The 12,011-nt window shown below is 35.6% G+C and overlaps 1 protein-coding gene across 1 annotated transcript in view; it reads left to right on the top strand.

Moving 5' to 3' along the window:
* DOCK2 (dedicator of cytokinesis 2) overlaps positions 1-12,011 on the top strand; it is a 159,987-nt gene that overhangs the window by 29,093 nt on the left and 118,883 nt on the right. Inside the window, 9 exon segments of the mRNA XM_010718884.3 lie at positions 128-226; positions 950-1,022; positions 1,097-1,200; positions 2,096-2,279; positions 2,379-2,476; positions 3,531-3,620; positions 3,877-3,977; positions 7,663-7,797; positions 9,912-10,020. Of these exon segments, the coding sequence (XP_010717186.2) occupies positions 128-226; positions 950-1,022; positions 1,097-1,200; positions 2,096-2,279; positions 2,379-2,476; positions 3,531-3,620; positions 3,877-3,977; positions 7,663-7,797; positions 9,912-10,020 (993 nt within the window).

The raw sequence follows: 12,011 nt of genomic DNA, 5'->3' as shown, positions 1-12,011 counted from the left end.
CGGAAGCGGGATGCGAGGAGAGGTTTTCTCTCGGCGGATTGGTTGGTTCGTTGGTTTTGCACGAGTCACAGTGATTTACAGAAATTAACGAGCCGCTAAAGAGTGTTTGTTTCCTCCTTTTTGTCAGAACGCTGTTTGCCTGGGAGCAGGGGACAAACCCGTGAGTGAATATCGATCGGTTCTTTACTACCAGGTCAAACAGCCGCGCTGGATGGAGACCTTAAAGGTAGAGCACAGACATTCCCGCTGTGCACCTTCGCTTGGTGCTGCCTCGTGTGAGGATAAAACAGGGGCAAAAACTTCAGCTGCATGGGAAATAATAATGAACTAAAAAATATTCTTTTGAACCACAACAACAGAAAAAAACCAAAAACCCTCTTGCATCTCTTAAGTATCGGCTAATAGTTATCAAATCTAGCTTTAGTACCTTTAACTAGAAAATGCCCAGAGACTTCTAGAAGTTCTTAAAAAGCATGTCTGAGGCTTGATAGCAAGCATGATGACTTTTTAAAGACATCTGCTGAAGGTGATATTGCCATGTTCAGCGAGCCTGCTGTTACAGCTGTCTGCGCTGTTGAGGATGAGGAGGGAATGGAAGTATTTTTTGGATAGAAAGACGTTGAAATCTGTGTTTCCGCCCTTATATGAAATAGGTTATGTCGAATCACTAACAGTAGATCCCCTCGGAAAGCGTGGTTGATGTGAAGAATGTTATTTAGTCAGAGTTTTAAAGGGAAATTGAGTTGTAAATAAGCACAGTGGAGTGCAAGTCTGAAGTTTTAGCATTATTAGCTTGATAGTATTAGTATTATTTTAAGAATTGGCATCTTGTTGCGTATTTTGTTGTCATAAGTAGGAATGGTAATTAAAAAATAAGGCAGTCATTCTGAGATTCTACTCAAGGGTATGGAAAAATTTGATCACAATTTATTTTCTGCTTTTATTAAAGGTAGCAGTTCCTATTGAAGACATGCAAAGGGTGCATCTGCGCTTCATGTTCAGACACAGGTCATCTCAAGAGTGTAAGTAGGGAATTTTTACTTTTGTGAGGTGTGATTAACTGATTGATAGTCAACTGCAAATATTGGTTTTGCAGCTAAAGATAAAGGAGAAAAGAATTTTGCAATGGCCTACATAAGGCTAATGAAGGAGGATGGAACAACTCTTCAAGATGGCATCCACGATTTGTCGGTCCTAAAGGTATTGAATTCTTTTTTTTTTCTCCTTTCTTCCTGACTGAGACTATTTTAAAAATACATTGTCTTTGACTGCATTTTATTATTCTATCTAAGACAAAAACATTCTTTATCTGTTAAAAACAAAAGTAGTGCAACTCCTGCGGCTATTAAACATGATACTGTGTTTTAATTGCAAAGAGTTTATGGAAGAACAATGGGAGACACTCTTCCTTCTATTTTTATTGGATTTTATCTGATTTTGACCTTCTGAATTAAAAAGAAAGTCATATGAAAACTTAGTACCTGGAAGTACCTGGATTCCTCCCTTCATGGAACATAATCTTAGGGAATGGTTTGAAATTGCTTTGATTTTGACATGAAGAATATTGTTTTGAGTAACCCTGATTGAACAGAGGTAGCATTTCTGATTTTGTAATTTGAAACAAGGAGCAGATGTTTTGAGATTCTTTCTTACTTCGTGTTTTTTTTTTTGTTTGTTTGTTTTTGTTGCAGAAGTGGGAATTAATAACCAAGGATTGGTGCTAATATACATGATTTTTTTAATATGGATTAGGTTGTTCTCGGTAACTTAGTTTGCCATACCAAATAGCAAGTGAGATGCATACAACTGAAAGTTGTTTACATACTCCAACAAAAAATAATGCTAGTATACAGTTATTTACTTGCTTTTTACAGATCAAATTGGCAAATATTTAGACCAAAGTAGTGTGGTAACCATATTGTATGACTAGTTAATGTTGGTTACGAAGCTTCATCTAATTAATTCCTGCATAATTTTTTTTTTAATTAAGGCCATAGAAACCTACTTTTTGTTTACTTTTGCAGGAAGTACAAAGTAAGTTTATTTTTAAATTCAATGGCATTAAATATGTGATAAAAGCTATGTTATTTTTCAGGGTGACAGTAAAAAAATGGAGGATGCTAGTGCATATTTGACCTTGCCTTCTACACGTCTACATATAGAGAATAAAGCAGCAACCCTAGGGAGAAACTCAAGTATTGTAGGTGGGCTCTCAGTAAGCTCACGAGATGCGTTTTATATTTCAACTCTTGTTTGTTCTACAAAGTTAACTCAGAATGGTATGTATCTTCTAAAGGTAGAAATTTTAGGAAGAACATTTCTGCACAAATGAAAAATCACATCTTGAATTTCAATGTTTGTCAATTATTTTTTGATAGTGGGCTTACTAGGTCTATTGAAGTGGCGCATGAAGCCAGAGCTGCTGCAGGAGAACCTGGAAAAACTGAAGATTGTGGATGGAGAAGAAGTTGTGAAAGTATATCTTTTGTTGTTGGTATTTTGCAAATACTGGGCAACAGTGCAATACTGGATTCCTTTCTGAATGCTTATATTAGCTTTCTGCTCTTTCTTTAACTTACTCTAGTGTTTTATGCTCTGTATGTGGATGTGTATGTATAAACACATGATTACAAGCTTACATTGTACTGATAAAGACAGACTTTTGCCACAAGACAGCATCAATTGTATTCTGCTGTGAAATACGCTAAACATTTCTGAAACAGGAGTAAATGATCCTATTTAAGATAAATTCCCCATTCTGATAGAGGAAGAAAAAGAAACAGCAGTTTCCAAAATGACCAAAATTGATTATAAGATAAATTTGAAAGGAGAGTTTTGCTCTCAAATCTGAAATGAGATAGGAACAAATAAGTAGTCCTTGTTAGATTTAATCAAACTAACTAGGAATGTAGTGTTCAGATTAGGAGTATTGGTTTTTTTGTTTTTTTGTTTTTTTTAAATAAAAGCAGCAGACATCTCTCTTGAGTTTCTTTAGGAGGAAGGTGAATTTACTTCAGAAGAAACAAACAAAACAAACAAAAACCCACAAATTATCCCTCTCCACCCCAGAAAAAAACCTGCCAAAAACAAAAACCGATAAACATTTGGTTGTCCAATCACTGAGGAGCCTTCCTTTGATTTAAAGGCTTTTGAATCAGGCCACAGAAGTTAGAAGTGTGGTTTTTAATCACCTTCTGTAGGTAACAATAGCAACTACTAATTTGTACCATTAAGGAAGTAGGAATGCTGTTTTAGGTAACTATATGTAGTTCATATAATATTTTTAGCTGAATTCCATAAGCTTTGAGCTAAGTGTGTATTCTTGCTTGTTCACGTCTGAGGATTTAAGTTTATCATTTAAAGAAACTAGAGCCAAAATCTTCAGAAGTGTGTTCTGAATTTATCTGGTGTTTCAGCAAAGCTCTCTAAAAATTCCGACTTGGGGAACACAAAATTGCCTGTCTATGAATTCAGTTTTGCATTTTTCAAGCTGAACTGGTTGTCAGTTTATGATTTAATGTTTTTTATAGTTTCTCCAGGATACTCTGGATGCCTTGTTTAACATCATGATGGAGCATTCCCACAGTAATGAGTATGATATCCTTGTCTTTGATGCACTGGTAAGAACCGACAATGAAAGATTTAAGCTGTCAAAGTAAAAAACTCTATGAATGTGAATGAATATCAAATTACTTATCTCAAGAAATTGGCCTTAAATTCTCAACAAGATAACAGGATATTACTATTTGGTAAACAATTCTTTTAAACTATGAAACTTTTAAAATGGTGGATTATCACAAATGCTTCAGGAGACTTCATGTTTTCATTTAAACTGTAACTTTACGGAAAATGCTAATTGTATCTCCTTCTACTTAGATATATATCATAGGACTCATTGCAGACCGTAAGTTTCAACATTTTAACACTGTTTTGGAAGCATATATTCAACAGCATTTTAGTGCAACCTTGGCATACAAGTAAGTTGTTTTGGTTTTCGTTTTCCTTTTATTTCTTCTAAAATCTCTGCAATCAAATTAAGGAGAGTAAATCCTATTTGTGGATTTTCTGATGCAGTTGTAACAGTTATATTGATACTGCTGTTTGCTTATCTGGAAACAGAAAGGCTATGATAAATAGTTACAGATTATAAGTAAAATTAATTAACAAAAAGATGAGCTTGGAGTTAAATAATTTTTTGAGGTTCATTTTTCTCTTGTCTGGATTGTGTTGCTATGTCTGTACTTCCCTTATATCCTGTGAAATTTGTCAAAAGATGCTGTGCTATAGGTCCTCTCCATTTGCATTCCTGTTTGTAATCTGAAGTGTTTTAAGTGAGGAATGTCTTTATCCACTTAGGTGTGTTTCCACATCTTGTCTTACAGCAAACAAACCCATAGGGAAAAAAAATGTTTGTGAACTGTCAATTCTTCATATGCAATTCACTGTCCAGTATTGCACCAGAAATTCTTAGCCACAGTGAAATGGAATTTTTTTATTTTTTTATTTTTTTGCTACATTGTCTGTTGTGAACTGAAGGTCTTACTGTGGTTATGCCAGTGGGAAGTAGAGTCAGGGACAGAATTTTGTGGATTTTATGGAGCTTCTAGACAATACTCAAAGGGGAAGACTAATATTAGTAGAGATCAGAAACAGTAGACATACATTATGCAGTAAATTTAATACTAGATTCCTTTGTCTAATTATGCTTTTTCAGGTGATGATAGGATAAAATTCCTTTGTCTTATGAAGCAAGATGATGCCATAAGTTTCTGTTCATCTCTGGGAAGTGCTACCAGGATGGATGAATAGATAGATATTTTTCATCTGCCTGAAGTCTTGTTCTGACTATTCACTGGGGTGACAGATTGAAACAGAACTCTAATTGAGGATTTGAATAATAGATGAAAGATCTTAGCTGAAAGCTTGGAATAGTTGAGAACATATTGTTCTGTTCTGTGCTGGATATTCAGCAGTTCCAATTCAGAATGAAACGTGCCTCAGATGTTATATTGGAACATAAGATTGCTTGCCGTGCACAATCACTCCTTTCTCACATTCTAGGAAAGCTGGGGTCAGCTTTATTGGTTTTAGAAAGCTCAAGCAACAAACTACATGGTCTTTACTTGTCTTTTGTTCTATATATAATTTGTAAGTAGCATATGCAATTTAATGCTTTCTACTGTTGTGGAAGTAGAGGAGGTTGGATATGGAACTTCTCAGGTCAGCCTAATTTGTTTAACGTACACATAAGACTTTCCAGCTGGTATTTTCTTATGATTTAATCAAAGTTATGGAGTTAAAATCATATTATGATTGTTCCAAAAATCTTGAGTTTCCTTGGCATCACTGGTTCCTCACATGTGGAAGATAAATTGTTTTTAAAACAGAATTTATGACATAGAGATAACTGTATATGACCTAATTCATAGTTAGAAAGGAGACACTGTGCCTCAGATATACAACAACTGCATTTTCTTCTGTGTGAATGTGTCCCTAGATTTGTGGGAAGAAATTGACTGTAGGACACTACTTTTATCCCCGGTGGTTTGTAGCTACAGTTGTTTGGATCTAGACAGTAGATAATTATTTTGTGATCAAACATGGATCTGATGATTTTTATAGGAGCACTTTATGTGAAGTATTATCAACAAAGGACTAGCTCTCCTTGTCTCAGATTTTCCTTACTGGTCATTCATGCCCAGTGTCCAAATGAAACACAAGATCTTATAGAGCTTTATGCCTCTAGAGATTTGAGCAGATAGTGAAAAGCTTTGGATGTGAGGTAGGACAGCTGATAGTAGGTGGAAATATGTTGCCAGTTCAGCAACAGATTAACTTTGATCAGTAGCTTTCCTACAGAAGTAGTTGTCATCGAGGCATTTTCTGCTGCTAGCAATGATTCATTGCTAATTATCTTCACTTTAGAGTAACTCGAAGAGTTTTGTCATAGCTTGTAGTCAGAACCCAGTGTCTACAGACCCCTTGTCAGGTGCTACTGATTAGACAAGTTAAACCTCTCATTCAGCCAAGAAAGGAAGTTCTGTTGAAAGTCATTCCTAAATAAGTTTTTTGACTCCAAGAGTGTCTCGCTCCAATTTATAGGAGGGAGAGGAGCTTCTTTTAACAGATGTATGCCTGATGGCAAGATTAAGACACAATGGGTCAGATGTTAGCCCAACCAGTTTATTACAAATCCTAGTTGTTCCAGGAGATGGGGAAGGGAAGACAGGCGATAGAAAAGAGAGGAAATAAAAGCAAGGAGTCTTTGTAGGAAGCAAGAGAGAGATAGTCAACACAATGGGTCCTATGAACAATGTGGTTCATAGTTCAGACATTAATCTTCAGTAGTGATGTGTTGTCAGGGATTGTTGTTTGGTTGACAGCGATGATGGAGACTCTTTCCACAGGCAGTACAAAGTCCAAAGCTGTTGAGTCAGCTCCTTTTGGAGTGACAGCTCCTTGGGCCCTGCCAGCAGATAAGAGGGAGCATGGAGGTGCCAACTTGTATCTTGCCTTCACAGGATACAATGGTATCATTCCCCACTCTCCATAGCAAGCCAGAATTATTTGGTTGCAGACCAGATCTTCCACCAGTAAACAGCCCTGAGCACTCTCTTCCGGAGGCAAGCAGCTTCAAAGAAATGCTTTCAAATGTAGAACTGTCCACACAATGATGTTCAACTGCCACACAGCAACATCCACTACTCATCTCCTAGTTAAGTCAGAGTCTTATTGCAAGAAATGCCTTGGAAAGCAAACTTTGAGCCAAAAAAACAGACAATGAGATGATACAATCTTATGGCCAAACTGTGATATCTTCTTTCTGTTTATGTTTAGTCATCCATTTGTACCTTGTTTATAGAGTTCTGGGATGACTTAACATTGAGAATTGAGGAAACCTGCGTGGACTGACATTGCACATAAGCCAGATAAATTTTATTCTAACTCAGTACAGAGCTGTGAATTCGGAGAAGCAATACAGAGGAATAAATAGAAAAATACAATGGATATTGTGCTACAGTTGCCCGAAAGGCTGAGATTATGAAACTTTAGTCCTGCAGCTGGAGATAAGATGGTGCACTGGGGCTGAGGTTGTGTCTAACTGTTATATACACATAAATGCATGTATATATGTACATTCTTTGCATTAGCTAGGCTTTATTGGAGTTGTTATTTCCATGTGAAAATGTCAAAATACAGTAATTCACTTCATGAAGTTTCATCAGCAGAGCTGGTGAACTGTTAAATTTTTCAAGAAGCAAGTGTTAGTTTGATTTTTTTTGTTGTTGTTGTTTTTGTTTATTTATGGTAGGGAATAGTATGTTCCCATCCCTTTATTGATCTATGGGGAAAAATTAAACCAACAGAACAACAACTATGGCTATTATTTCAGTCCTTCTTATTGCCACATTAGAATTAAGATTACATCATTTAAAGCATTTTTAAAGATGCTTCCAGGATTGTTTGAATTATGCTGCTGGTATGAGATTTCAGATTGCTTTCTTGTTTGTGCAGTTAAGAATTTCCTCCTTATTTCTTCTGTACTGATATAATTTCTGTGACATAAACATAAAAATAAATGTTATGTGTGTGCTAGCTTAAGCATAAATATTCACAGAGTTGTCAAAAGAGGTTATTTTAAAAAGTTTTTCTTAACTACAGGAAACTGATGAGTGTTCTGAAGACTTACTTGGATATTTCTAGCCGTGGAGAGCAATGTGAACCTATCTTAAGAACTCTGAAGGCACTAGAATATGTTTTCAAATTCATTGTTAGATCCAGAACGTTATTTTCACAGTAAGTACGCAAGCTACTGCCATGTAACTATCAGTACAATATCACAGAATAACAGACTTATCAATCAGAAAAAGGTGACTGGGAAATAGAACTATAGTTTTCATTTTTTGCAAGTAAACCACAAAAACTTTCTGATGCTGTGACTGGCCTGAGACACAGGCTTTGATGAAATAACATTTTTTTTTGGAGTGGCAACCCTCAAATAATTGCTGTCTGATATAGTGTAAGTCCCAGAGGTATGTAGTAACAGCCAGTTTGAAAGGCTGATTATTGTATCAGATGTGTTGGCCTAACACCAATGGATGGCCAAATGTTGTGACAGATAACTTAAAGCTGGATGTTTATTCTTGAGATAACTGTGTTCAGCAGCTCAGACTGTGCATAGTACAAGGTAATTTTCAGTAATTATTGTACAACTGAATGTAATTTGGAGTCAATTTGGAATTTATAGGAAAGACTCAAGCAAATAGATGAAGCATATTGTTTATGAGTTTTATTTAGGCATAGGAAAAAGAGAGCAGAGAAGAATAAAGGAAGTGGAAGTAGAAAACTTACACCACAGTATATTGATAAACTCTACTTCCTCCACTAGCCCTTACAGTCTGTAATCTGTATCCATATCCCGCAGATCCCTTCTACGTCTTCTTTTCTCACTTCATTTCTGCTCTTTCCACTTATGTTCAGCTGCTTTCCCCATACAACTCGTTCCGTTACCCCCCTGACATGTGCCAAAGGTATGCAATGCCAGATGATATGTAATGGCAAAATCAAGTTTGTGGGTAACCCAGTGGTTGGTCTTATGCTCATGATTGGCAGCCAACAGAATGGAGATCTGTGCCATTTTTATCTGCCTTTTGATCAATGGGAGCTCTAATACAGCTTTTCTGTTATTCTAATGCTCATTTTTTCAAAAAATCCATGTAAGTTTGTTGTCTTGTGAAATTAATTATGTTGTGCGATGGACTGTGAAATTTTGGCCAAAATAGTGGATTTAAAAGAGATGGGCTGCAGGTATGTAGTCCCTTGGAAATATTCTTGACCATAAGAACTTCCTATTTCTAACTGGATCCACGCAAACAAGATGCGAAGCTGTATAAACAAAACAAATGGTGCTCCTGAGAATAGAAGTTTAAAAGTAGTTCCAAAACTTTTTCTTTTTTTTTTAAATAGATGTCCTAGAAAAAACAGGTATTGAGAGCCTTGTGAGAGGAAGTGTTTTGTAGGTAATGGGACTATTGTTGCAAGGCTGAAGGACAGAAGCCAGAGTTGTTTGTATGTTTGTTTTTGCTTGGAAAGCTTTAGTCTCCATCTTAATTTTTAGTATTAGCAAGCAGCATAAATGCGTACATTGAACAGTCTGTGGGTAACCAGGTTACTGCAATATGGTGCATATTCCATTGTTTAGCCATACATGTTTACACCTTCTAGTTTGCCTTGTAACTACCTTAACTGAAGGTCTGAAACTCCAAGTTCAGTCCGACAATTATTAGTATACACAGTAAATGCTCTTGTTTAGCTTTAGCTATCGACTAAACCAGGAAAACAGTAAACACTCTCATTTGATGTTGTATACCCATTTCTAGCTGTTGTGATTGAACTTTTCAAGAGCATCTGACTAGTGAGTGGAAATGAAGGAAATCTGGAAGAAATGGATTAATTTAATTTCTTCCCATGAAGAGTTAGTATTTAGAATTGAAGTAATTAATTGTCAAAGACTGAGAGAAGACATCTCAGAGATAAATATTTTGAATTAATAAAGCTAATATAGATTTTCTCTTGGTAAGTGAAATGAACTCTTTTTACCTTTTTTAGAGACTTCAAATCTGAGAGGTTTCATTCTTTACAGCCGTTTTTAAAAAAAAACAACACAAATAACAAAAAATACACACAACTTTTTGAAAATGTTATTATGTTGTGCTCAAGCTGAAGAACACCTACTCAATACAGCAGATAACAGTTAAAACCCGTGGCTGAAATATCAATATATGTAATATTATACCGACTTCTAAAAAGTATTTTTAAGTTAATATTGAACCTGGCACGTTTGGAGCTATGATTTTTTTATTTTTTTTTTTTTAAATTCTGAAATGATAACCTAGTGTCTGTCTCAACAGATTATATGAAGGCAAAGAACAAACAGAATTTGAAGAATCTATGAGGAGACTGTTTGAATCCATAAACAACTTGATGAAAAGCCAACATAAAACTACCATTTTGTTGCAGGTTGGTGTGCGTACTTGAAACAAATTAAATCTGTTTATGATTTTTATAATATGTTCTTTTACAGTATTTTGATCATTGTTTGTTTATCAAAATTGAGGGTAAGACACTGTTAGGTAAATTTATTGTCTGTCTCTCTTCTGTAACTGTCCTTTACCAAAAGACAAAATTTCTTAATAAAGTTGATGCACAAAAGGCCAAGAGAAGATACATTTACATCATTTTTAGCACACAGTCCTGGAGTGAAAAAAACGAACATGTGGATGTTAGGACTTCTTGAGGAATCTAGGAAGGTGTGGCCTCCACTGAGAGTTTCTTCAGGTAGTGCTAAACAGGAATTTCTTCCATTGTAGTGTGAAAAGTAAAGATCATGGTGTTGACATTTTGAAGATATGTGATTTAACCATCTGAAAACAGGATCATGTCAGATCTATTTATTCTCAATTTTTGCAGCGGATGCTTTAAGAAAACAGGAAGAGGAGGAGCTACTAGGGCCATTAATTATCAAATAGTTGATATGTAGTTCTGCATTCAAATAGGAAATTGTCAGAGCTGTGCACTTCAAGTAGAAAGCAGATCTTACTGGATAACTGCAATATTGGTGCTTCATACATTCTTTGCTATGAGCAGGTTGTATTGGGCTTGAATTTTCCTTTTGAGTTTATGGTTTGATTCCTTTTGTTTTGAGACCTACTAGGAAGTAGAAGGCAGTGGATTTTTTTCTGCTCTGAATAAATGTTCCAGGTGGCTGAGCTTTTGGAGAGTTGTATTCTCTGACACTTTGCCTGGAATTATATGTGCCTGCAAAAGAACTAAGCATAAATGCTACTTTGATTGTATTTCAATTACCTTACACTGAGTTTAAGAGACTTAAATAGTCAAGATTCCATTGGTTCCTTGTTTACAGTGTTTTGAGACTACCTTTGATGTGTGGTAGTAGTTCATTATTTAAAAACTTTTTTTTTTAGTTAATTCAGTTTGTAAATTGTTGTAGTTCAGGTATGTGTGGACTTCAGGACCTAATGGAAACCCTCCTGTTTGGCATTAATGAAATGTATCTGGGTTTTGTGTAAAGCTGAAAGTGCCTTCTTGAGTTACTTCTTATGTTAGGTATAAACAAACTACCTAAAGCAAGAGTTGTGTCTATTAGCAAGGTAGGCAATAAACTCCACTATTCTCAGTAAAGTAAAACACACAATTTCAGCATGCATTTTCTAGATAATATGTTTAATCTGTCTTTTGGGTACGCCATATTACCTAGAAGAAAAGACAGTAAGACTTCACATAATCCACATTTTTGGAATTTGTTCCTACTTCATTTAACAAACCAGGATATACCAAAGGTGGAACTGGCCTGTTATAAAAAATTAAAGCTATATCAGAAACAAACTGTTCAGTAACTTAGTTCCCAGCAGAATGTTAGTTGTAAGTTACACCTTTGAGTTGTGTAATGAACTGAAGCTGCTATTAGTTTTATAATTCTTTTACTCTGAACCAGGCAGAGATTAATAGAACAAAAACTTAATGTACTTAATTTTCTTCACTTCACTTTATAGCAGCATGCAAATGTGATTTATTATTTGTAGGCATTTTCTTGAATCATAGAATAACTTGGATTGGAAGGCACCTCAAGGATCATCAAGCTCCAAGCCCCCTGTCTCAGGAAGGGCCACCAAGCTCCACATTTAGTACTAGACCAGGCTGCAAGCAGAAGTTCATAATGGCAGCACAGACTAGCTGTAGCTTTTACCCAGTAAGCAAAAAATTCATACTGTGGACTTATTTTTGATAGTCACAAATGCACGTGGCAGGAAGAAATTCCAGTTTTCATCTGAAGTAGGGACAGAAAACAGCTGATTTGTTTCAGAGAAAGGACTATCTCTTGGTGTTTCTCTTGTCAACCAACTATTGCATTGTGACTGAATCTTTGTTTAAAAATAAAAAGCACTTCATGATGACATTGTATTAAATTGTCATGCAAAATTTCAGCCTGA

This window comes from Meleagris gallopavo, chromosome 15, assembly GCF_000146605.3.
Source record: "Meleagris gallopavo isolate NT-WF06-2002-E0010 breed Aviagen turkey brand Nicholas breeding stock chromosome 15, Turkey_5.1, whole genome shotgun sequence".
Lineage (NCBI taxonomy): Eukaryota > Metazoa > Chordata > Aves > Galliformes > Phasianidae > Meleagris > Meleagris gallopavo.
Note: the sequence above shows the minus strand (reverse complement) of the source record. Positions and strands in the feature narration are given on the sequence as shown.